Source organism: Leopardus geoffroyi, chromosome D2 (genome assembly GCF_018350155.1).
Source record: "Leopardus geoffroyi isolate Oge1 chromosome D2, O.geoffroyi_Oge1_pat1.0, whole genome shotgun sequence".
NCBI lineage: Eukaryota > Metazoa > Chordata > Mammalia > Carnivora > Felidae > Leopardus > Leopardus geoffroyi.
In genome coordinates this window covers 22,035,975-22,062,466 of record NC_059334.1, presented here as the reverse complement: position 1 = coordinate 22,062,466, position 26,492 = coordinate 22,035,975, and the positions used below count along the sequence as shown (strand labels likewise).

The 26,492-nt window shown below is 41.6% G+C and overlaps 1 protein-coding gene and 1 non-coding gene across 3 annotated transcripts in view; both read left to right on the top strand.

Annotated features, from left to right (window-relative positions):
- The window catches only part of CCDC6 (coiled-coil domain containing 6), a 110,765-nt gene extending 85,536 nt beyond the window's left edge, over positions 1-25,229 (top strand). The window contains exons 5-9 of one of the 2 annotated variants that reach the window (XM_045437473.1): positions 518-678; positions 6,304-6,460; positions 7,791-7,891; positions 19,772-19,896; positions 20,935-25,229. In XM_045437473.1, the coding sequence (XP_045293429.1) occupies positions 518-678; positions 6,304-6,460; positions 7,791-7,891; positions 19,772-19,896; positions 20,935-21,129 (739 nt within the window). In that variant the 3' untranslated portion in view covers positions 21,130-25,229. Of the gene's footprint in view, positions 1-517; positions 679-6,303; positions 6,461-7,790; positions 7,892-9,777; positions 10,042-19,771; positions 19,897-20,934 lie in introns of those variants that run through there. The other variant, XM_045437474.1, reaches the window with a different exon arrangement.
- LOC123577576 lies at positions 15,987-16,090 on the top strand. Its single transcript, XR_006701934.1, has one exon. It is a non-coding gene; the product is annotated as a U6 spliceosomal RNA (small nuclear RNA).
- Positions 25,230-26,492: the final 1,263 nt, after the last annotated feature.

Below are 26,492 nucleotides of genomic sequence, written 5' to 3'. Positions count from 1 at the left end.
GCCTCTGCTATGGCCAAAAGTAAAGGGCCTTCAGTCCAGTTTGTCATGCCGTTAGGATTGGTTTTTCAGGAGGGAATTTTAGAAGTGGAGTCTATGTGAAGCCACCTTCCAAGGGGGTTCATAATATGGAGTTTGTAAGTTTCACCAGCACTGAGTGAAATTTCTTTAGTCAACTATACAAATCAATATGATGAATGTTTAGGTAGCAGATAATTCTGAGTGCCTACTGTATGCCAGGCATAATAAGCAGAAGCAGACATTGCAGACTTTCTCGCTAGTGCTTAATTATCAGTGGTCCCTGAAAAGAAAAAAAAAGGGTGGATCCTACAGCCCTGCCTTTTGACCTTGACTGGATCCTACTAGGTAAGGGAGCTCAGAAGTAGATATAAAATGGCAACCCTGTGAATTCTGGTGATTTACAGGAGTTTGCTATTAAAACAAACCCTCCAGCTAGTAGGTTGTTTTGTCTTTTAAGGCAAACTGTTTTTCATTGTTGGAATTTTTCTTTTCACTGAAGAATCCTGCAGGAGAAATTAGACCAGCCGGTCTCTGCGCCCCCGTCGCCTAGAGACATCTCCATGGAGATAGACTCTCCAGAAAACATGATGCGCCACATCAGGTTTTTAAAGAATGAAGTGGAGAGGCTGAAGAAGCAGCTGAGAGCCGCTCAGTTACAGCGTATGTAGCCTCTGATTTCACTGGTCTTCTGAGTACAGAATTAATCCATTTCCCAGCTACAGGATTTTACCAGTATTTACCATTGAATTTGCATAAATCAAATCCATACTGTATTTCATTACCAGTACATGTGTCTAGAAATCTTTCTATCATCCTGGAATAGATTATTTTTGAAAGTATTATAGTGGGACAAGGCAAATAGTTTAGAATACTTCTAGAAAATCAAATAATTTGAGGAGGGTCCAGAATCAGGCACTATTATTAATCTTCTGCCCCATGTTCATCTCTAAGATTGCAGTAACAAATGTACTTTTGGGGAATTAAGGCAGAGAATATAGTATTTATTTTCCTTACTACTAAACTTTAGCATCAGATAACATCTGTTCATCATACTTAAGGAATAAATGCTTTAAAAATTTATACTGATTATTTTGGAAAAGGTCAAGATGTTGAGTTAGAAATCAAAGGAACTAGATTTCTGAACACTTGCCTAGGGCACTGTGTATTTGCTTGGGCTTCTCCTGTTTATGCAGTTGGGTTGCTCATATGGGTCTGAATAGACCTTGTAGTGAAAGATATGCAGGGAAAAGTAGCTGTCCTTCTCACCCCTGACCCCAACCACCCAGGTCTCACAATTACACAGTTTTTATTTATTTCTTCTTCCAGATAAACTTATTTTATACAAAAAGCACAATGAACACACTCTTGTATTTTTCTTTTTTTTACTTACTGTATCTCGTAATTTTTTCCTTGCTAATACATAGAGATGTCTTACTCCTTTTCTAAAAGGATGCTTGGGGGGCACCTGGGTGGCGCAGTCGGTTGGGTGTCCGACTTCAGCCAGGTCACGATCTCGCGGTCCGTGAGTTTGAGCCCCGCGTCGGGCTCTGGGCTGATGGCTCAGAGCCTGGAGCCTGTTTCCGGTTCTGTGTCTCCCTCTCTCTCTGCCCCTCCCCCGTTCATGCTTTGTCTCTCTCTGTCCCAAAAATAAATAAACGTTGAAAAAAAAAATTTAAAAAAAAAATAAAAGGATGCTTGGTATTTGGTTAAGTGGATACACTAGTGCCCCCGTACGCCCGGTTTCACTTCCCGTGGTGTCCATTACCTGTGGTCAACTGCAGTCCAGAGGCAGATGGTTCTCCTCCTGACTTAGCGTCAGAAGGTCAGTAGTAGCCTGATGATATGTCACATGCCTGTGTCATTCACCTCATTTCCATCTCCTCATGTAGGCATTTTATCATGTCACATCATCACAAGAAGGGTGAGTACGCACAGTAAGATATTTTGAGAGTGTCAGAGACAAAGACCTTCCCTTGCCCTTCAAGGTCCTTCTAGTTGGACTAAGAATCAAATTGACATGAGACAGATTAACAGGAGAAAATCAAATTTAATAGCATATGTATGGGAAACCTACAGGCAACATGAAGCTTATTTGGACAAAGGGAGGAGGGTTCTGAAGATACAAAGGAGAGACAGACCATCAGGAGGAAGGTGAGAGGAGATGTTTGGAAAACAAAGCCCTATTATGTAGAGAAGTTTCTTAGGTAAAGAGGAATCTCTGTTTATAGCTCTCTTTCTGGTACAAGCAGGCATTGGAGGGGAAGGTAAAGAGCTTTTCCTAAATCTGCTGGGTTTGGATTGCTTTTACTTCAAAATAATGTTCGTGCCAAAGTGGCCCATCTTGGGTGGCCTGCCCTCCCTACAAGAGAGACGGAGACAACTTCATGTAGCTATAATTGTTGTTATAATTGTTCTATTTTGTTATTACTTTGTTGACCTCTTACTGTGCCTAATTTAGAAATTAAACTTTATCATAGGTGTGTATATTGAGGAAAACACCTAGTATATGTAGGGTTTGGTGCCCTCCTTGATTTCAGGCATCCACTGTGGGATCTTGGAGTACATCGCCCTTGGATACCTTATACCATAATTTAGTTAACACCAGTTGTGATGCTGCAACCACAGTGGACATCTGTGTCCACACATTTGATACCTGAGCAAGAGCATCTTCAGGAGAAACTCCAGAAGTGGATTTGTTGAGTCACGTGAATGTGCATTTAAAATTTTGGTGATTCATACCTTAACATTGTCTTCTCTAAAGTTCACTGCAGATTCTAGTCCAGTAGTGCATCCGGGATGGTGACTCAGGATCATCCTTGGAACCATTAAAAAACAATGTTCATTTCCTCTTGTTGCTGTAACAAATGACTGCAAATTTAGTAGCTTAAAACAACACAAATATATTACCTTTCAGTTCTGGAGGTCTGTAGTCCAAGATATCTCTCACTGGGCTAAACTCAGGCTGTCAGCAGGGCTGGTTTCTGGTAAAAGGCTCTAGAGAGACTCTGTTTCCTTGTTTTTTTCCAGCTTCTAGAAGCTGCCTGTACTTTTGGGTCATAGTTCCTTCTTGCATTGGCATCACTTCTACCTGCATCTAGCTAGGATTGCATCTTTTCACTCCTGCTCCCCTGCCTCCTTCTTACAAGGACCCTTTGATTACCTTGGGCCCAGCCAGATAATCCCCAAGGTCCTTAACTTCGTCACAGCTACCAAGTCCCTTTTGCCATGTAAGGTGACATAATCCCAGGCTTCAGGGATTAGGATGTGGACATCTTTTGGGGGTCCATTCTGTCTAACCTCATACAGGATTCTGGGCTTACTCTAGGAGTACAGCCTGGTCCTCCATTTGTTTTAATACAAAGAATTCTGATGTGTACCTCGGGTTGAAAACCCGTGTTTATATTTCATGAAAACAAATCAGTTTTCAAATACTAGTTATGTTAGGATATTTTTTGAATTTTTGGTGTGTCAGACAGATGTCTTTTAGCCCCTTTCTGAACTTCCTCCAGTGCTGTCAGTTTACAGTTCTTTCTCATGTATACTTATGCCCCAGCAAAACTTTTAGAAGAAATTGGGGAAGAATTTTTCATTCCCATAACTTTCTTCCTACGGCACTATTTGGTCTTTGAAGAGACTGCAGATGACTACAGGAGCATCCATAAGTGCTATTTCAATTTCATGAGGGCAGAGAAAGCTGAATGGAAGAAGGGGCGTGTGGCTCCCTGCTGCTCACATTTGGTCTGGATTGGTTGAGAAGATGAGTTAGTGACTTTCCTTCATCCTCCAGAGGTCAGATACCCCACCTCTCTGCCATGCTGATGGGACAGTTGGCTCCTTACCCTCCAAGTCCAGCGGTATCAAAACTTGAACCTCTCTCCCAATAGTTCTTCAGCTCTGGATAAACATGAAAATCCCTTGGGGGCTTTTCAGTATCCCAGTGGAGAGGCTTTATCCTCAGGATTCAGATTTGTTTGGGGTAGGATCCGGGCATCAGCATTTTCTAAAAGTGTAAACTTGAAAGGGATGCAAAATGTACAGGCCATCTTTGGATCATATGGGAACTGCCTCTTTGGAGTCTGTCTGGAAGTCATCCTCTATTGATGCTAACTTTGTGACTAAGTGTTCCAAGATGGCTGAAAATGGGGGAAGCATCAACTGTGCCCCCTGAGTCCTGGGAACTCTGTGAGAGAGGGTGAGAGGGTGGTGACTCACTCATGGGAGTAAATCCAGTCTCTTGAAATCCAGTGTGGTAGTGTGCCAGCAGAGGGCACCCAAGGAATACCATGGTGTCAGCCATCTGCGGCTAGCGCTGTAACACTCAGAGGTGTTGGGCTTGGTGCTTTCTCTGTCCTCTAGCTTCTGGGTTAATTGCCCAACTGCCATGAAAGTCTTCCAGCCATCACTCCTGCTGACTGATGTTCTTGTGTATAGATTATTAAGTATTCCCCTGCTGATTTCCTCGGATGCTAAAGGATTGCATCTGAAAGACAGTGTTTCTCTTAAATTGATTGTTCTTGAAGCCTCATAAATACTCAGTTCTCTGAAGCTTTCCTATTTATGGAAAAGAAAGGCAACTTGCTCCAACAGCCGTCCCTCTTGTTCTAGAAACAATAATACTCCAAGGGGCCAATCTAGTGCTTCCTGTAGAGCTAGTGAAAAATTCTGCATGCTTGCATATTTGGGATGAAATAATTTAAATCATTTATATTAAAAGTGTACTTTGTAAATATTTTCCCAGCATGCCTTCAATTAAAGAAATTTTTGCATCTGGATTAGACAGCAGGGTTTCTGGTTATATTGAAAACAACTGAGGGATTTAGTGTTTAGTGCACATAACTGTTTAATAATTTTGGTATTTTTATTTGTATTTCTAAAATAAGGGTATTCAAGAACTTTTATATGTTCTGTAATGATGTGGTCTTAGAAATCATTGAATACTTAGCATCAAAAGTCATTATTTGCTAAAACATCAGAACTTCATAGAAGTGCTTAAAACTGAAAGTAATTTGGACTGGAGAGTTGAAGTAGGGTCACTTTGTGGGGAAGAGGTGGTCATTGTGGCATTCCACACCTTCCTTCCTTCTTAAATTTGGAGTGGGCTAGTAATATGGAGCAATAGTTTATAGGACTGTTTCCTCAGCATGACCATGACCGCTCTGAGTTTGTAGCTATTTTTTAGAAATGAGAAATAGGTGGAGATTTTATTTTTCCCAGGATGTTCATTGGCTGAGGGAGGGAAAAAGGATGGAAGCAAGAAGATGGGTTGACCCTACATTTTGTGTTAACATTATTTTGGTGACTTAGTAACAACACATTCTGTCAGATGTAAACCAGCAAAGGGCTGGGGGTGGTCACGTTTTACTGTTAATTGGAATGGTGCCAGAAAGTACCCCACAGTCCTGCACAGAGTGATCTCAGAAGGGCAGGGGTTGTGAAAGCTCCAGAGAATTCAGCACAAGGACGTTGTAGAGCCCCATGAAGATGTCAGTTCCACATTTCAGATTTCTGTATGGAGAATCTGATGGGCTTGGCTTGGTTCCATCCAGCCCTGAGGCTAACTGACCCTGGTCCAGGAGACGGGTACTGTAGCAGAGGCCTCGCTCAGTGGGGCAGCTCCTGAGGAACGGGAATTTGTCATAAGCAGGACTCCGTCCCTGGAGCCTACCTGCACACGGGTCTGTACCTGCCGTCTGACTCAGGCTGTGCATGAGTCAGGGAAGTAGAGTCACACACACCCGGAAAGTTAGACGTGACATATTCCATCTAAAGCTATTCACTACGTCAATTTCTATTTTTATAAAGAGAATTCTAACCTACCGCGTGTTCTAGTAGCCTGGTTCTCACTGGTGTGCTAACAGGCTGATGGGCTCCCTCTGTGTCTGGAGCTGAGGGGCAGCAGAATTGGTGCCTCCTTGAGGGGAGCCCAGGGCTGACGCAATTTCCCTGGCTGGCCCCCTCCCCCCTCGGCTCCAGCGGCGCCCTTACTTGGCTCCAGCTCCACCATTTCCTCTTCCACAAACATCACTTTAGAAGGCAAGTAAGTGGGAGTGAAGGTGCCTAACTACTCCGAGTGCCGCTTTGTATGCATGTGTTTTTCTAAATGCAAACCGTGGGTAAACTTCAACACGAAGGGGAAGCCTTAGATCCAGATCTCCCCGGGCGAGAGGGTAGGGGTGGGGGAGAGCCGCTGCCTCAGCATTGCTGCTGGGCGGCCTTCACAGTACACGTGGGGGTGTGACGGCGCCTGCTCTGGCCGTGGTCTAATGGAGAGCTCTGGCCTTTCAGATTCCGAGAAGATGGCGCAGTATCTGGAGGAGGAGCGCCACATGCGGGAAGAGAACTTACGGCTGCAGAGGAAGCTGCAGAGGGAGATGGAGAGAAGGGAAGCCCTCTGTCGGCAGCTCTCTGAGAGCGAGTCCAGCCTGGAAATGGATGATGAAAGGTGTGCACGTCCTCTGAGCCTTGTGGAAAAATAAAGGAAACCAGGTCCCGAGAGGTCTCCCTTCGCATCCTGCTGGATGTGGAAGGAGATGGCTCGCGCTCGCCATGGTGATGCCACCGCCCGCATCCAAGTAGATGCTGAGGATGGGGAAGTGAAGAGCATTGGCCATTTTCCTTAATCACAGACCGAAAAAAAAAAAAAAAAAAAAGTCTTTTCAAAGTTACTACTTGGTAGTAGTAGTCTTAGTTGAGCAGCTATATTGTATACTGAACTAGGAATGACAATGTCACATTTGAGAGAAAGAAAATAGTTGGAAACTTGAGATGTCTCCAAGTTGTTTATTCCTTAAAGATGAAGAGGTGTTTTTCATTGCCGAGCAGGATGTAGGTGCCACCACGGTGGGCTGCCCTGGAGGGGCAGGAAGAGTCAACAGTGGGTAGCTGAGAGATGCATGTGAAATTTCGGAGCCTGGTTTTCTTTAAGCCAAATAAACCAGCATGGAAACGGCTGTGTTCATGTTCTCATAAACTGATTGACAATCAGGGCTGAGATCTTCCCTGGCATAAAGATGTCTGCACACACGGCCATTTCTTCCTTTGGCTGTATGGCCTCTGAAGGTGAGCTTACTGGGAAGTCTCTCAAGCTGAAATCTCTCCTTGTCAGCATTCTGTGCTTGTTCACAGCATAAAGGCTGACTTCCCTAACAATCACGCCTGAGTATTCTCAGGTCTGATATGACTTCCACATCCAGGAGGAATGGCATGGCCAAGTGTGGCTGCGGTACATGTGCTGTGCTAGTGTCTGTTACTACATTCTAGCGTGTGACTGTTTGTTAAGCAAAGCTTGTGTAGTAAATGATTGACTTCCAGTTCATGGGAATACCATTATCTTTAAGCTTTAATTTGATGACATAAATCTGAGAGGGCTTGTTTGGTTTTGAGTTTCAAATAATAATTTAAATGTAGCCATTAAAGCATGGATGTGTCTGTAATTCTTGGGATAGCGGAGGTAGACTTCTACATAGCTGTTGTATGAGGAAGGAAAGCCCAGTCCTCTCTGTTGACTGGAGCAGCTCTGTTGGCAAGCCTCCACCTGGAGCTAGAACATTCCAAATTCCCTAGCCCGTACCCCTAGAGAGAGGACTTTGCCAAGCGGTGGAGCTGTGTGACCCCCAAGTCCACTTTATACATGTCTCCTAGCTTTATACATCACTCTGTAAATACCCCGAGTTTGACCTCAAAATATGAACCCCCAACATTTTCTCATAGGAGGTCTCTTAGGAACTACTGAAGTGCAGACAGTTCTGATAATCTCCCCCCTCTCCTCTTAGGTATTTTAATGAGATGTCTGCACAAGGATTAAGACCTCGCACTGTGTCCAGCCCGATCCCTTACACACCTTCTCCAAGTTCCAGCAGGCCTATATCACCCGGTAAGTACACGTCCTCAGCTACTTCTGTGACTGATATCTGGGACATCTAATAGGCATCTCCAAATATGTTCCCCTCCAGCATATAAAAATCTTGTAAACAGAGGGTGAATGGTCCTGTGTTTTTCAGAAACATCTAAAACAAATCACTATCAAGACTGAGTTTTAATCTGAAATTTTTAAGCATAAATTTTATTGTGCCAGCTGGTGTTTTTAGATTGTTTGTTGTTGTTTAAAAAGGATTTAACTCCAAAAATTCTTTTTAAAAAGACAGTCTTAGACTGATTTTAAGTGCCTGTGGATTGACAAAGCATTGGATAGATGTTTTCTAAGATGGATCATAGCATATCTCCTGTGGGTTCTATTGTTATGTTGTACGTACGTTATCTCATTTTTATCCTCAGAATAGTTCATGTAGGCATCATTTTTCTCATGTTAAAATTGAGGAAGCAGTGATTCAGAAATTCATTGGCTATTGGTCTTAGATCCAAGGAAATTGCAAGGCAGGGTGGCTCTTATTTCCAAAGCTTGTATTCTTTTGAGCACAAGCTGCCTCCTGATAGTCCCACTGATGGGTGAGTGGGACGGGGCCCTAGTAGGCAGGCCATGCAAGAAGGAACTGGCCTTGCTTTTGGCTTTGCTTCTGCATCTGGCTTTGCTGCTCAGAAGCCTTTCCCTCAAAGGCGTGCTTGTCTTCATCTGACCCCGAAAACTCTCTCCCCCCAGGGTCTCTGGCTCAGAACCAGCACAGCGTGGGGCTCTCGGGCCAGGAGGGCAAGTAAATGATCCAGCAAGGAAGAAAGAGGAAGCCGGGGGCGGGGGTGGGTGAGTGGAGCGGAGGGAGGAAAGAAAAGGTAGCAAGCCAAAGGATTGTGTCTTGTGACCGAGGGGACGAGTCTGAGTTTCTTGTCCTTGCTGGTAAACAGATTTTAAACAGAGTTGGGGAAAAAGAGTGTCGGGGGGAGGAGTTTCACAGTGGAATAACGCGAGGTGCCTGCTTGGAAGAGTGGCACAGGAAAGGCTTTGTGGTTTTGGAAAGTAAAACAGCTACATGTTAGGTACAGCCTCACCTTGTCTGTTGCAACACTGACAAAGAGGAATGCCCTTCAGGTGGATGAGGGGAAATGCTACAGTAATGCATGTTGCCACAGACATGCTGTGAGGTTAGGATCTCAGCCCTGTGCTATACTGCTGTGACCTTTTTTTGTTTGTTTTTTAAGAGGAGAAATCAAAAGAATGTCCAGCACTAAGCATGGCAACTTTTGTCTGGTTCAGGCAGGGTAAAGAGGAGCTGTTTGCAAACCAAAAGGACTTCGTATCATAGATCAATGCATGATCATCTCCCCCTTGTTCTTGCCCAAAAGGATGTTCTGGAATCTGTTTCTCCTGTTCTCCCATGGCCTTTAAATCTCTCCGAAAGCTCCTCTGCCTTGCTGCCTCTCAGTTTTCCCCAAATAATGCTTGGGTTTCATTACCATGATAAAACTCTTTGCCTTCTGATTTATTGATATAAAAGGAAGGCATGCATTAGGAAGAAGCAAGATGGGGGTAGATTTTATAGTTGATGGTGATGTTGATTCATATGAAGTATAATTTAGCCTTCTGTTTGATTTATTTAAACCTGAAGAAATCCTTAGAGACATGTATTTTCCAATTCATTAAACCTAATGTGGTCATTGAATAAAAAAAAAAAGCAAAAGTCAGACCTTGGCTGGGAATGTTAACTTCTATTGTAACAGATCTTCTATAGGAAGATCTTACTCTGTGTACATAATTTTGACTGTCACTGCACCTGTCCCTGTAGTGTGGGACGTGCCTGTATAGATAAGCCATTTGCTTTTTCCTTAAACTAAGTAATAAGTAACACCTAGATTTTTTTTTTCTTTCAGCCAGCCTAAGTGAGAAGAACATGTGTGTCTTATTTTAAGCTCGATAATATCATCGAAGTTGATTTTATCTCGTACTTGGCAGCAGAATTACTCCTAATCTAGTCCCTTGCTGTCCCATACGTAGTTCATCAGCAAAACGTGAATTTTCAAGTTTGCTTTTCAATTTAGTTTTTATTGGAAGAAGTTGTGGTTCTTTGTATTAAGAATCTGTAATCACTTTCTTAGTAGAATTATATTATTCATAAAAATAGTTTCCATTTCCATGCTAAGCATTTTGGCTCGTTTCTTCCTTTACCATTTCTGATTGACATTGGCAATCTCGGGTTTCATCAAGTTGTTGAAATGTTTTAAGTTCTCTTTCAGTTTGACTGAAAAGTGTATTTCCTAGAATTTACGAAAGATCCTTTTAATAATATGTGGTGTTACATATGTGGATTATATATGAGCAGAGTATTACTTGTCAACAGTTATCTTTCAGGTTGTCCATTATTTGATGCAGCCTGACAAAAGACACTCCCAATTAGCATATTTTGATGTGCCTAAATCAGAGATGGGGACTAAGGAAGTTTGAAAAAGGGTCTACACCCCAGTAGCAACAAGCATACTCACTGCTCAGATCTTGGTTTTTAATTCCATTCTCCAATGAAAAGAACTGGATGTTTCTAGGGCTTAGAGAAGGGGATATGCAGGATGAACCTGAAAAATCTGATAATGCTGCCAAGTAAGGAGGTGCTCAAAAAACAAGATGAAGGTATGTGAAAGAGACCCAGGAGCCAACCAAAAGAGCCCCCTGAGGCCAAAGCTGGAACTGTTGGAGCAACACAAGAAATAATGTCATGCTGGGTTATAACCCAAACATAAAACAAACATCCATGAGTTCATACTAATATAAATAAGTGACTGAATAAGTAAATAAGGGAGAAGAGACAAATCTCCCATACAGAAGAATTCCAAATAATTTTTGGATACTCTATTGTCAAGGCAGTGGAAATAACTCTTCACTCTTTTAAGTGTGGGCTGCACATAAGGTCTTCCTTCCAAAGAATAAGTATGGAAAAGGGGAAAAAAAGAGTAACCTTACCATGGAGGAACCTGACATATGTGACCTCAGCCAGGCCATCGGGGTCCACATCGACAATGGGGAGCCTTGTCGGGAGTGTGTATCCTTGATGTGAAAATAGCATTTCACCTCTGTGGTCTTACTCTGTAAACACCCGTAACCCCAGCTGAGCCATGTGGAAAACATCAGACACATCCTGATTGAAGGATAGTCTGTCTATGAAATACCTCATCAGTATACCCCAAATCTAACAAGCTCCTCAAAAACAGGGAAAATTGAGGAACAGTCTCAGCCAAGAGGAGCCTAAGGAGACATGGCAATTAAATATAAAGTGTCATCCTAAATGGGGTCCTGGAACAAAAAAAAAGGACATTAGGTAAAACCTCAGGAAGTCCAGAAAAGTATGGACCTGAGCTAATAATAATAATATTAATAATTAATAATGTATCAGTAATGGTTTATTAGTTGTGAAAAATGTGTCATATTGGCATAAGATGTTAATAGGGAAATCAGAGTGTGGTCTATACAGGAATTCTCTGTACTGGTTTTGCCACTTTTCTGTAAACCTAAAACTATTCTAAAATTAGAAGCTTACTTAAAGTTTTTTTAATGTTTATGTTATTTTTGAGAGACAGAGCACGAGTGGGGGAGGGGCAGAGAGAGGGAGACATAGAATCCAAAGCAGGCTCCAGGCTCTGAGCTGTCAGCACAGAGCCCAACATGGGGCTCGAACTCACAAACCGTGAGATCACGCCCTAAGCCGAAGTTGGATGCCCAACCCACTGACCAACCCAGGTGCCGAATTTACTTACTTACTTTAAATGTTTGTTTATTTTGAGAGGGAGAAAGAGTGTGTGAGTGGGAGAGGGGTAGAGGGAGTGAGAGAGACAATCTCATGCAGGCTCTACCCTGTTAGTGCAGAGTCCAACATGGGGCTCAATCTCAGCAACTGTGAGATCATGACCTGAACCGAAATCAAAAGTTAGGCACTTAACTGACCTAAGCCACCCACATGCCCCTAAAAGTTAATTAAAAAACAAAACTAACAAACAAACAAAAAACTGCAGAAATAGATGAGATCTCACCTAGTCATAATAGATAAAAGGAGCAGAGAAACACCCTCCTGTCTGATCCTGAAGCAACTGCAATATTTAGAGGTCAAGTTCAGAAGGAAAAACTGGCAAAGGAGATTGGGAAGTGGCTACCAGGGGAGTGGAAGGAAAAAATTGGAATACGATCTCACAGAGCCTTTCAACAAGAAGAGAGTGGTCAGCTTCGTCAGATGTTCTCCAAGGTCAAGTAAAATGAAGAGTGGAGAATGGTTATTGCAGCTGGCAGAGCAGAAACACTGCTGACATTGCAGGAGCAGTCTTGGTGGAGGGATGGAGACAGAGCCACATTAGGGAGATTTAAAGAGGAAATCCTGTCTATATTGTCTGTGTTTTTGCAAAGACAATGTTTTTATGTGTGATTTGTAGAACTAAAATCTCTTAAAATTGTAATTTAAAATAATCTTTTTTTTTTTTTTAATTTTTTTTTTTTTTCAACGTTTATTTATTTTTGGGACAGAGAGAGACAGAGCATGAACGGGGGAGGGGCAGAGAGAGAGGGAGACACAGAATCGGAAACAGGCGCCAGGCTCTGAGCCATTAGCCCAGAGCCTGACGTGGGGCTTGAACTCGCAGACCGCGAGACCATGACCTGGCGGAAGTCGGACGCTTAACCGACTGCGCCACCCAGGCGCCCCTAAAATAATCTTAAAAGGAAGAAAAGGTATATCTGCCTTTAGTCCAGTTTTACATTTTTTTTTTTCATTAGCAAAAAGATACTAAAGAAAATTTGGGGACAATCGGAAGGATATAAGCAGAAATAAAGTCCCTCTTTCCAGAGTCCAGAATCCCTCTATCCAAAGGTGGAGTTAATATTTTAGTGTTTCCAGTTGTGTCCTTTCCCTACCCCCCTCCTCTTACAATGTTCCTTTGGAGAGGTGGTTTCATACAGATTATATATATTTTGTATTTGCCTCATTTTGCTTAGTAGTTTTTCTCATGAACTGCTTTTAATTAATCATCTTTTAATTTTGCAGCCTTGAGCTTGTGGACAGTGAAATAAGTCTTAACATTTTTACTTTAGTTAATGCATTTCTATGAGAGCCAGAGAAATTTATCGTAGCAATAACTTTGAAAAGCCGTAGTATTCGATTTAGTAGACTGGTATTTGGGGGTTGGCATTTTCAACCTAGGTTTTTGTGTTCTCATCCTGTATTTTTTCTTTTGTTTTTTTTTTGTTTGTTTGTTTTTTGTTTTTTGTTTTTTTTGTGCAAGCGTGGGAGAAGGGCAGAGAGAAAGAGAAAATCCCAAGCAAACTCTATGCTTAGCACGGAGCCTGACAGGGGGCTCAGACCTGAGGCAAAATCAAGAGTCAGATGCCCAACTGACTGAGCTACCCAGGCACGCCATCTCCTCCTGTACTGTGTTCATGGGCTAGCGGGTCAGATGCAAGATGATTAGAACTTAAGGGAAAACAAAAAGTACTAAGACCTGGTCTCTGGCCTCTAAGAGCTTATCATCAACAAACAGTAGGGCCTGGGGAAGGGGGTGAAATACAATAAACAAATTCTTTGCAAGAAACTTTATAAGGCCAAGCATAATGAATTTATGTAAAAATTGAGTAGTTGAACAGTGGTACATCTACTCTGTGGAATACTTACTACTCAGCAGTAAAAAGGAACTAACCTGATAACGTGTGAGAACTTGGATGGAGCATGGGGAGTGTTACGATGGATGAAAAAAGCCATTCTCAAAGGGTTATATGATGTACAATTTCATTTCTAGAACATTCTCAAAGTGACACCATTACTGTGATGGGGAACAGACCAGTCATTGCCAGGGTGTAGGATGAGGGGGAGGGTGTGACCAGGGAAAGGATGGGCATGACCGGCTTTCTTTGTGTTGTTGGAGCAGTTTTGCATCTGGTTGTCGTGAGTTACTTGGATCTACACATGTGATAAAATTACTTTGAGTTGTGTACACACATGCACACAGGAAGAGTACAATAAAAACTGATGAAATCCAACTCAAGTCTCTGCCTTGGTCACTAGTGGTAGACCTGTGTTCGTGTTCTGGGTTGACACTGTGCTGTGCTTATGGAAGATGTTCCTGGGGAGGCTGGCTGCAGGGCCCACAGGACCCCTGTAGTGTGTGTGCAACTTCATGTGGATGGTAAATGGTTTCAAAATAAAAAGTTATAATTGAAAAAAAATCTAAATAGTTTAAGAAGAGATTAAACAAAGAGAGCTACCAGCTTAGAGCACTTTAGAGATGGGCCTTAAAGGAGCTTAATGAGCTGAAGCTTAATGAGGCCATAGTTGGCCAGGCACTCTGAGCACTTTGTGATATTTACTCATTTCATCCCCACAACAACCTTACGAGGCCACTACAGTAATCTCATTTTACAGTTGATGGATCTGAAGTCCACTGTCACTTGGTGCCAAGAGGCAGAACTAGAGTCTGAGCTAATATGACAGTCAGCTCTAGAGTGTCTGGGCTGTTTGCCTCTTCAGAGGCTGATCGAGGTCCTGATTGACATGAGAGAAGGTACAGAGAAGACATCCCAGGCAAAGGGCTGGTGTGAACTGAGCAGTAGAGGTGAGAATCAAGAGTGATAAGGTCACTGTGGTTCTTACCACAGGCTGTTCTGGGTCCTGCTCCCATGGATTCTGATTTCATTGGATATGGGGCTGGGCAAGGGCTTTGATACTCAAGAGACAGTTTGGAGCCAAGTGCAGAGGCCTTTATAATAGCCAGAGAAGACATTCTTTTTTCTTCAACTTAGGTAGACAACAGGGAGTCTTTGAAGATTCTTGATTAGCGTTTAACATACCAATAACCTTGTAATGCTACAAAATAGGCTAGATATTTATTATTATTATTATTATTATTATTATTATTATTATTATTATTATTATGAGCTTCTCTGTCTTGGGATAAGGATCCATAGTTTATCTCTTAAATTTCATCACTTGCATAAGAAACAGAATTAGGGTTAAATAAAACCTCTTCTTTCCTCCTCCAGCTGAGCAAAGCCCTTGTGGTTAAAAATAAACATGATCACTTAGTTTCCAAAGACTTATACTTTAGCCCTCCATTTTTTTTTTTTTAATATATTTTTTTCAACATTTATTTATTTTTGGGACAGAGAGAGACAGAGCATGAACGGGGGAGGGGCAGAGAGAGAGGGAGACACAGAATCGGAAACAGGCTCCAGGCTCTGAGCCATCAGCCCAGAGCCCGACATGGGGCTCGAACTCACGGACCCTGAGATCGTGACCTGGCTGAAGTCGGACGCTTAACCGACTGCGCCACCCAGGCGCCCCAAGCCCTCCATTTTTTTAAAGATTGTTTGTTTGTTTGTTTGTTTATTTGTGTTTATTTTTGAGAGAGAGAAGAATGTGAGTGGGTTAGGGGCAGAGAGAGAGGGAGACACAGAATCCAAAGCAGGCACCAGGCTCTGAGCTGTCAGCACAGAGCCTGATGCGGGGCTCGAACTCACAAGCTGTGAGATCTTGACCTGAGCCGAAGTCTGACACTCAACCAACTAAGCCACCCAGGCGCCCCCAGCCCTCCATTTTTTAAATGTCAACTCAAGATCCACAAATGGAATAGAAACATGTGAAATAGCACTAATTGATGGTCAAACCAAGAAATAAAATAACCTTTATTTATTTATTTATTTTTTTTTTTTCAACGTTTATTTATTTTTGGGACAGAGAGAGACAGAGCATGAATGGGGGAGGGGCAGAGAGAGAAGGAGACACAGAATCGGAAACAGGCTCCAGGCTCTGAGCCATCAGCCCAGAGCCTGACGCGGGGCTCGAACTCACGGACCGCGAGATCGTGACCTGGCTGAAGTCGGACGCTTAACTGACTGCGCCACCCAGGCGCCCCTAACCTTTATTTATTTTATATAAATAAAGACAACTAAAGGTAGGCTTGGTGGCTGCATGTCTCAGCCATGGAAGCCAAAAAAAAAAAAAAAAAAAGCATCCTTAACAGCTTCTTGTTTTTGTGTAATTCAGAAAAGAGGCTAAGTGGAGTTCATGTCGCTTGACATCCATTGGCTGATCTTAGATTCAAAGTGATTGAAAATGGCACTCATTTCAGCAGCACATATACTAAACCTGGAATGATACAGAGATTAGCATGCCCCCTGCACAAGGATGACATGCAGGTTTGTGGAGTGCCTGTATTTTTTAGCCAAAGCAAATCTGAGAAAGAAAAAGCAAAACTGGAGGCATCACAGTTCCAGACTTCCAAGTTATATTATAAAGCCATAGTAATCAAAAAAGTATAGTAATCAAAAAATCAAAAACTGGCCCCAAAATAGACACATGGATCAACGAAACAGATTAGAAAACCCAGAAGTAAACCCACAATGATATGGTCAGTTAATCTTCAACAAAGCAGGAAAGAATATCCAATGGGAAAAAGTCTCTTCAACAAATCAGTGTTGGGAAAATTGGACAGCTGCATGCCAAAGAATGAAACTGGACCATTTGCTTACACCATACACAAAAATAAATTCAAGATGGATTAAAAACCTAATAGTAAGACCTGAGACCATAGAAATCCTAGAAGAGAAAGTAGGCAATAATGTCTCAGATATTGGCAAGAGCAACTTCTTTCTAGATATATCTTATATCCCCTGAGGCAAGTGAAATGAAAGCAAAAATAAACTATTGACTACCTCAAAATAAAATCTTCTGCACCACAAGGGAAACAACAAAACTAAAATGCAGCCTATGGAATGGGAGAAGATATTTGCAAATGACCTTTCCGATAAAGGGTCAATATCCAAAATATATAAAGAACTTATAAAAGAACACCCAGGGGCACCTGGGTGGCTCAGTCAGTTGAGGATCTGACTTCTGCTCAAGTCATGATCTCATGGCTTGTGAGTTTGAGCCCTGAGTCAGGCTCTGTGCTGACAGCTCAGAGCCTGGAGCCTGTTTCATATTCTGTCTGTCTGTCTGTCTCTCTGTCTCTCTCTCTGCCCCTCCCCCACTTGCTCCGTCTCTCTCTCAAAAATTAATACAAACATTAAAAATTTTTTTAATTAAAAAGCCTTAACACTCAAAAAACAAATAATCCAATTTAAAATGGGTAGAAGATATGAACAGACATGTCTCCAGAGAAGATATACAGATGGCCAACAGACATGTGAACAGATGCTCAACATCACTCATTATTAGAGATGCACAACAATTGCAAATCAAAAACTACAATAAGAGATCACATCAAACCTATCAGAATGGATAAAATCAACAACACCAGAAATAAAAGGTGAGGGGATGTGGAGAAAAAGGAATCCTCTTTCACTGTTGGTGGGAATGCAGCTGGTGCAGCTTCTGTGGAAAACAGTATGGAAGTTTCTCAAAAAGTTAAAAGTAAAACTACCTTATGATCCATTAATTGTACTACTGAGTACCCAAAAAATACAAAAACACTAATTCAGAGGTGTACATGCACCTCTATGTTGATAGCAGCCTTATTTACCATAGCCAAGATATGGAAACATCCCAAGTGTCCATCGATTGATGAATGGATAAAGAAGAGGGTATATATACATACAATGTAATATTATTCAGCCATAAAAAGGAATGAAATCTTGCCATTTGCAATGATATGGATGGTTCTAAGAGAGTATAATGCTAAGTGAAATAAGTCAGAGAAAGACAAATACCATATGATTTCACTTATATGTGGAATTTAAGAAACAAAACAAATGAGCAAAGGAAAAAAGAGACAAAAACCAAGAAACAGACTATAGAGAACAAACTGATGGCTATCAGAAGAGAAGTTGGTTGGAGATTGGTGAAATAGGTGATGGGGGGATTAAGGAGTGCAGTTGTTGTGATGAGAACAGGGTGATGTGTGGAGTTGTTGAATCACTATAGTGTACACCTGAAACTAATATACCATTGTATGTTTAACGATATGGAAGTTAAAATAAAATAACAACAAAACCAAAGTGATTGAAAATAGGTTGTTCTGCCCAAACTCCCCGAATTGCCCCTTTGTTTCCATTTTCATTCCATTGATTCATATGGGATGTACTCTGTGCTGGATAACCCTGGTAGATGCTGGGAACTCAAAGATGTAAAGATAGCTGTATTTATTCACTGATAAATAAGCAATGCCCCAGACCTCTAGACCAGTAGTTCCTGAGCTGCTTAGGTTGAACATTTGGATTATTTGAAAAACACAGCTGTTTGTTCCCCAACCCAGACCTATCTAAGGAAAGTCTGGGCTTGAGTATTTTAAAAACACTTTGGAGATGATTCTGGGGTCCTAGATGGAGACTATGTAGAACATGATAGTGGGCTGGGGGTTATTTCCTAAATATCAGCTGCTTTGGGGGAGCAGTGACATATATAGGGCTTCTGTTTTCTTTGTTGAGTATCCTCAAGTTGCGAAGTTCTCCGTGGTGATTTTTTATTTGTTTTTTTTTTTTTGTTTGTTTGCCTTTATAACAGCTACACACACATACACACACACACACACACACACACACACACACACACAGTGGTTTTGTCTCATTGTTGGTGTCTCTTTTGACACTTCCTGTTTTCTTGCATCTGATTTTTATCCCTTTGCTCTGTTTTTCTCCTTGATTTTTATTTCTTCTCCTGTCTTTTCACTACTTCCCTACATCTTAGTTGGACTCCTAACAAGGTCTGGTTTTGTTTTGTTTTGTTTTTTAATTGGGATAAGAACACTTACCATGAGATCTACTTTTAACAAAAATTTAACTATAACTATAGGCACAGTGTTGTACAGTAGATCTCCAGAACTTACTCTTCTTGTATAATTGAAACTTTATGCCTGTTGAGCAATAATTCTCTTTCTACTCTTAGCCCTTGGCAACTACCACCGTATTCTCCCTCTATGAGTTGACTTAAATCCCTCATATAATTGGTATCATGCAGTATTTGCCCTTCTGTGACTAGCTTATATTAGCATAATGTCCTCCAAGTTCATCCGTGTTCTCCTTGAAAAGAATTTCTTTCATTTTAAAGGCTGGGTAATATTCCATTGTATGTATATACTGTGTTTTCTTTATTCATTTATCTGTTGATGGACATTTAGGTTGTTTATACATCTTTGCTCTTGCAACATTATGTTGCATGATGTTGAGCATCTTTTCATATGCCTTTGACTATTTGTATGTCTTTGGAGAAATGTCTACTCAAATCCTTTGCCCATTTTTTAATTGGATTATTTATTTGATATTGAACTGTAGGAGTTCTTTATATATTTTGAATACTAATCCCTTATCTGATACATGGTTTGTAAATATTTTCTCATATTCCATATGTTCCCTTTCTGTTGACTGTTTCGTTCTGGAAGCTTTTGAGTTTGATATAGTCCCACTTGTCTATTTTCTGCTTTTGTGGCTGTGCTTTTGGTGTCACATCTGAGAAATCATTGCTAAGACCAATGTCATGAAGCTTTTCCTCTGTGTTTTCTTCTCAGGGTTTTATAGTTTCAGGTTTTATGTTTGAGTCTTTGGTCCATTTTGAGTTGATTTTTGTGTATGGTGTTTGATAGAGGTCTAGTTTCGTTCTTTTGCATGTGGATATCCAATTTTCTCCGGTGAAGAAGCTAGGCTTTCCCCATTATGAATTCTTGGCCCCTTTGTTGAAGATTATTTGACCGTTTATGCATGGACCTATCTCTGGGCACTGTGTTCTGTTCCAGGACTTGACTATCATTTCCCCTTTGACCTAGCAGGCCATTCGGTGAGCCCAGCACTCTTCTCATATGTGTTCATTTTTATTGGTGATGGAGAACGTTTGCATTTTAAGGTCTTCTAGATGGTTGAAGACAGCAGATAATTGAGTTTGAAATAATACTTGTTATTGTCATATTTCAGGTCTATCATATGCAAGTCATACAGTTGGCTTCACGCCACCAACTTCACTGACTAGAGCCGGAATGTCTTACTACAATTCCCCGGGTCTTCATGTGCAGCACATGGGAGCATCCCATGGCATCACAGTAAGTAGCCATAGGGCAGGAAGCCACACTTTACTCCTGCTGCTGGTAGCAACAGGACCTCCTCAGGAGACCAGGCCCGATGCCCTTAGACATTTACCTTTCTTCTCCCTCCCACCATCAGTTCACCTTCAAACTGTAGAGACTTCCAGCAGTTTGTTACTAAGTTCTGGTGTTGAAAGTAAAATCCTTCCTGGGAGACAAAAATTTCAGCTTCACTTTCTGTGAAAAATTGCTCTTTGTGAAATGTTATTTGAACTCTGGCCAATGCCTCGATTAGATTCTGGCCGGCTCTTTGCCATAACGAATCATTGCTGGTTGCCACAATGTCTGCATCTTCACAATTCACTGATCCCCAGTATTCTTTCTGAAATTAGCCTTGTTTCTAGTTTCACTCAGAATTTTCTCTCCTGGGATTAGAAGGAACCTTAAGTGCATTTGGTTCAGACTTCACTAGGGAGTTTTTTCTTTAGACCTGGTTATTTAGTTGACTAATAGAGCAGTTGGAAATGTAGCTAATGGTTTGAGAATAGGAGAGATGTGAGGGTATGTCCAGTAAGGGAATCTTTAAAAGAAGACTTTTATTCTGGAAAAGCAGTAAGGTATTTCTGAAGTTGTTTTTATTGGTTTGATGGCTTTATGTAAAAGCAGAAACATTTGGTTGAGCTGTAGCTCATAGGAGGTTGAAAACTTACTTTGAGTGATGGAAGGAACTTGGGGACATACAATGGACAGAAAAGATTTAAGTGGAGAATGAGACAGCTGTTTTTTAATTCTAGGGCTGTCTCCTGGAAGGGCCCAAGTCCAATTGTTTGGTCAATGCAAGTTTCATAGTAATTATGTATAGCTTTTTCGTGAGTGTAGATGCAAACTCCACCTTGTTTTCATCAGTAGTTCAGAAACCAGTAGGGATAGACTAGGAAATCCCTAGTTTCTGGTCTTTGTTGCTCCCCTTTTTCACTAGCTCCTGCTTGTCAGGCTGTGTTAGAAATGAGCTGTCTGGACCCAGATTGACCTCCTGTTGTTCTGTCCTGTCTACAGAGGCCTTCACCACGGAGAAGCAACAGTCCTGACAAATTCAAACGGCCTACGCCTCCTCCGTCTCCCAACACACAGACCCCAGTGCAGCCCCCTCCACCTCCACCTCCGCCGCCCATGCAGCCCGCGGCCCCCTCGGCAGCCACCTCGCAACCCGCCCCTTCACAACATCCGGGGCACCCCTCCTCCCAGCCTTAATGCATGTGCTTGGTCTGCATCTCACGTTGGGACTCGTACAGTGGAGCCGTCTCCTCGACGCCAAAGGCTTCCTTCCCTGGCATATTTGGATCTGACTTATTTGCACTGAGGTTATCTAGGCTTCACTATTAATTGTGTTGTAAGTGTTTGTCGGAAACGCAGCCAGTGTTGTGGGTCTACAACACTAAACAGACGACTTTTTCCATCAGTGTTTTACTTGAATCTACATGTACGTCCATTCCCTGGCTGGAGCATCTGCTAGTCAATATTTGGTAATTCAGAAGCAGCGTGCAATTTTTGCTTGGCCCCAGAGCTTCATTTTCCTGGCTTTTAGGTTTGTAAAATAAAAAGGGATATCTTTTTTATATTTGTTTTCATAAATTTGCAGAAAATTACTGAGCTGTTAATCCCACCCCTAACCCCCATTATAATGGTGTTTACCAAACATCCCAGTAATTCAGCACTACAATTCAGACCTTTGAAAATCTAGCTTTCGGTGTAGAATGGAAAGTTAGATGGATCAGTGCCCAAGACCATAAACTCTTTAATAGAGCTTTTTACAGATACACTTTTTATAGGTTTTTTTCAGTATACGTCAACATCCGTTCTCTTGTAAAACAGGCCGAAGTGATGGATCACGTGGCTGTACCTTTTCCACATGTGGGATGGATAATTATTGTAGATTAAGGTGTGATTCTTTCCTTATCTTTAGTGTTAATCTACCCAGACCGGGCCCCTCTAACATGAGTCGATAAATGTTGTCCTACCAACCAGTGGTTTTGATGGCTGGTTAGAACATGCTATTTGATTTCTGCTGCAGAGGGCAATGTGATTGTAACAAAAACAGCTGTTTACCTTTCCATTCTTTGTGTTCCCCTAAAATAGAGTTTGAACAAATATTTTAAAGGTGCAAAATATTAGAAAATACTATTTGAAATGAACATTATAGGAATATCTTGGCATAATGGCCACAGAATACTTTATTGCTTGGCAGAAAAGAGAAGAGTTGTAGAAGAAAGTAGCACATTAGCATTGATGACCGCTTACATCGCCCAGTATAAGCAAGTGCAGTGTACAAAGAATACTCTGAATACATTATTTCCATTCATTCAGCACAAATAAATTGTTTGGTTTCACTTTGAAGTGGAACACTGTGAGTCACTCTTTTCTTAATACTTGCAACATCTTTATTTTTTGCTTTTCAGCAGTTACTGTTTTGTACTTTGGTAGTAAAGTGATTTTTACCACTTGTGTTTGCATATTTATATATGCTGTGGATGAAAATAACTTACTAGAGAATGTATATTTTATGATGAGAATGTGTATCTGTTGGATATAATCAGAGAACTGAAAATTAATTTATCAGTAATTTTTAAGAGTCCCTGTTTTGTGACAACCATCTCTAATAGCTAGCTCTTTATTGAACACACTCCTAAAAATAAGGAACCGTGACATTGTAGATATTTAATAGTGTACAGTATAGAAACTTCCATTTTTGCCTTCGAATGCATATTTAAGAATTACAGAATGAAACAAGTCTTGTTGGATAATAGTGTTTGACTAGCATTTTAAGAACTTGAGAGTAAAAGCAACAGTAGGATTTTTCACCTCTTCCTGCTTCCACCCCTGAACTGAGAACTTCACTCCCCAGTTGGTCTATATAAATGTTATTTATAACGTGTACGTAATATGCATAATCATAGTGCAGTTCTCAAATATGGGGAAGAAGTTCGGCAATTAATTATTGAGGCTTTAGGTTTTTAATTCGATCAGACGAGGTCATATCAAACCCGGGGATCTCACCAACAGCCCGCTGTCCCTCCCGGTACATTGCCATTCCGAGGAATTCTGAGAAGGGGCAAACAAGGTTTGCCTTCATGGTACAGTTCTTGGTTTTTCTCCTAGGAAAAGCGTGGTCTGTGTTTACAAGAGTCTTGCTTGAGATGATAGAATTCAATGCTGTTGAATAGCAGCTTGCACTCCCATCGGAACGTCCATAAAGCAACGAGTTTCCTCTGCTTCCTGTCCATTGAGTTACCTCCTGAAAGCACACTAGTCCAGACATTGCCATGTGGTGAACAGAAAGCACTTGGCGTGAGCAGACCGTTCCTGACAAATGCCTTTTAGAAACAGGTTCTTGATATTCAGACTTTGCAGAACTGTAGTGCTGGTGCCCCTGGACTAGTCAGTTCCTTTCAATATAGACCACAGCTCCTTCAAACAGCACTTTTCAACATAAATCTTGTTGCCTCTCCCTGCAGACATTCAGAATTGAGAGAACAAACACTACTATTTTGAATTTATGCTGTTTTGTGTACTTCTAAAGGGTTTTTGACCCCACGTAGAGCCTGTCCCGCATGGGCGGTACACATGCTAGGGCCATTTCTTAGTGATTGTTTAGCCATGAGGGACCCATAAAATTCAGACCCCAAGCCCGTAGAGGCAGGAGTCCCCTCACCCATGGGAAGCTGCCTTACCTCAGGCTCTTCTCTTTGGGGCTAAATATGGTTCCTGCCATTCCTGTTGCTCACTCACCCAGGGTAACCCTGGACTGATGCCCCGAAGGCCTTTGTAAAATCCGTAGCCATCATGAAGGCAGGCGGGAACAGCAGTAGCTTCAGTAACTTCCTTTTCCTGTCTTGCTGACAGAGACCCTTGGCTACCACTGTGCTGCTAATAGGATAAGTACTCTGTTGCCAGACTACCATGCCTTCTATACAAAACCAAATTAACTTCTGTAATACCTGACACCTCTCTGGGCTCTGAACTGCTTTCTCTCATCAAGCATGCTGGCATTCTGGACAGAATTCTAGAAATTTGGCAGAGGGTGGAAGTATTTAAGGTTTAATTTAACTTGCTCCTTTGTTAATTGAAAGGAGTTTTAAATTCTGAGCTCCTGAGATACCACAACCATGGAATGAATGTGTGACCAGAATGTGGCTTTGACACCAAGTGCTGCTGTCCCTTTGTAATTGGCTTCTAACTGATTTGACCAGAGATAATTGATAATGTGAATTTTTGTTAACTGTTCAATTGTAGGAAAATAGAGTATGTATCGCCCTTTGTTAGGTAGACATGAACTTTTCCTGCACGAAGCCTTGCTTATAGAGGATGCTCAATAAGGCAAGAAAAAGCATAGTAACTGTGCTTCGAGAACGCAATATTTTTATCTTACCAGTACAGAAGAGTCATTTCTGTGTAACTTGATCTTCTGTCTAGTACTTGTCTTATAGGTAACCAACACTGAAAACTTTGTAGTGATAACTACCAAAGAAATACATAGTGAAACAACCTTTTATTTCCAAATTTATTAAAGAACCAGCCATTGACGCTGCTACATGAGTTCCATGCTCAAGAGCCATTGTAAGAGATTAAGGGGTTTTTAGTTTCTTTTTTGTTTTTTTTTTTTCTTGTTTTCTTTTTTCTATTTTTTTAAAAACATACACACACACCTGTTAGCATAAAATGAGGAGCATCTTCCAGAATGCTCAGCAGTTACAGTTAACTGCCAAGCTCTGGTTATCTCTCATTAGGCAGTGGAAGGAATCCTGCATTCATGATCACGTGGGTGCTGTGTGTGTGCACGTGTGTGTGTGTGCATTCATGCCTTAACTCGAGTTACTGCTCAACTTTAGTTCTTGACTTGGTCTGCACCGTCATCGAGATTGTACTGTACATCTCGATCTGAACTTCATCCTGGCAAAAACAAAGTTGCAGGCACAACAGTTTGAGAATGCATTCCTCCGGAAGAGTGTTTGATCAGGTTGACCCTGAGCCTTTGGACTTCATTTGGAACTTAGCATGGAAAACAAAAGCGGACTGTCAAATAGAAAGACATCAACAAGGAAGAGAGGAGAGCCAAGTGCTAGCATTGTCTTTTGCCTCTGCATCTCCGTGCACACTGTATGTTGTTCATGATAGCTTGTTTACAACTTGACTAGGTTGGAGTTCTGGTGATAGTGGCAATCTTGACATACTTGGTCAGAGTTTAGAGAGCTGTAAGACTTCCAATTAATGTCTTATTTACTTCTTTATGTTGATTAGTCTTTGATACATGTGCTGAATCAGAAACCTAAATAAAGATAATTTTTTAAAATGTACCTATTGAGCCTTAAAACCTGTCTCTTTGTTTCTGGTCTTTGAGTCAGAAAATGAACATTGTTTCCCTGTTGATTCTGATGGACGTCTAACTTTGATTCTAGATACTAAAGTCTGCCTTGGAAAGTAGACTTTTTTTAAAACTCTTTTTAGGGGCGCCTGGGTGGCGCAGTCGGTTAAGCGTCCGACTTCAGCCAGGTCACGATCTCGCGGTCCGTGAGTTCGAGCCCCGCGTCGGGCTCTGGGCTGATGGCTCGGAGCCTGGAGCCTGTTTCCGATTCTGTGTCTCCCTCTCTCTCTGCCCCTCCCCCGTTCATGCTCTGTCTCTCTCTGTCCCCAAAATAAATAAACGTTGAAAAAAAAAAAAAACTCTTTTTAAAGTTTATTTATTTTGAGAGAGAGAGCGCACCACCAGGGGAGTGACAGAGAGAGGAAGAGAGCGAGAATCCCAAGCAGGCTCCACGTTGTCAGCGCAGAGCCCAACAGGAGGCATGCACTCATGAACCGTGAGATCATGACCTGAGCCAAAGCCAAGAGTCCAACACTGAGCCACCCAGGCACCCCTAGAAAGTAAACTTAAGGACAGGACACAAAAGGAGCTAGGACTGTTCTGTCTCTTAAATGGGGTGCTGGTTACCTAGATGTATTGAGTTTTTCTGAAAATTCGCTGAGCTGTATACTTATGATTTGTGTGCACTGCTCCATAACTGTTATATTTCAATTTAAAACCATAAACCTAGGAAATTATGAAAAGTGACACTCATTCCCAAAATGTTACACAAATATATATATGTGTGTCTATATTGTGTGTAGATTCATACATATATAGACACCCACATGCACACACATTGAGGCTTTGGATATTACATCTGGTATATTTGCGAGCTTATTCTTAAAGTCTCTTGTGATTTACTCTTCTACTCTTTTACTTTTTTAGGAAGCACGGCTCCAGAATCCATTCCAGGTTTGAGTACCAGCTCTTTAACTGGGCCAGTTACTTAACCACTCTGGAACTCCAGTCCCTCACCTGTGAAATACCATTATCTGCCTTACTAACATGAGAAGATGAAGACGGGAGCCTCTAGTGTTGTCCTTCACACAACAAGATACAGATTAGCCCCACAGCCATTCATTTGGGAAGAAACTTAGAATGGGTGTTTGGGGTTGACTTTTCACCATTTGGGGGCAGTATCATTTGTCAGTTGCATTTTTGTGAGCCCCTAGCATCCAATGGGGGAAAGCGCAGTAGTGAGCAGAATCCTGCC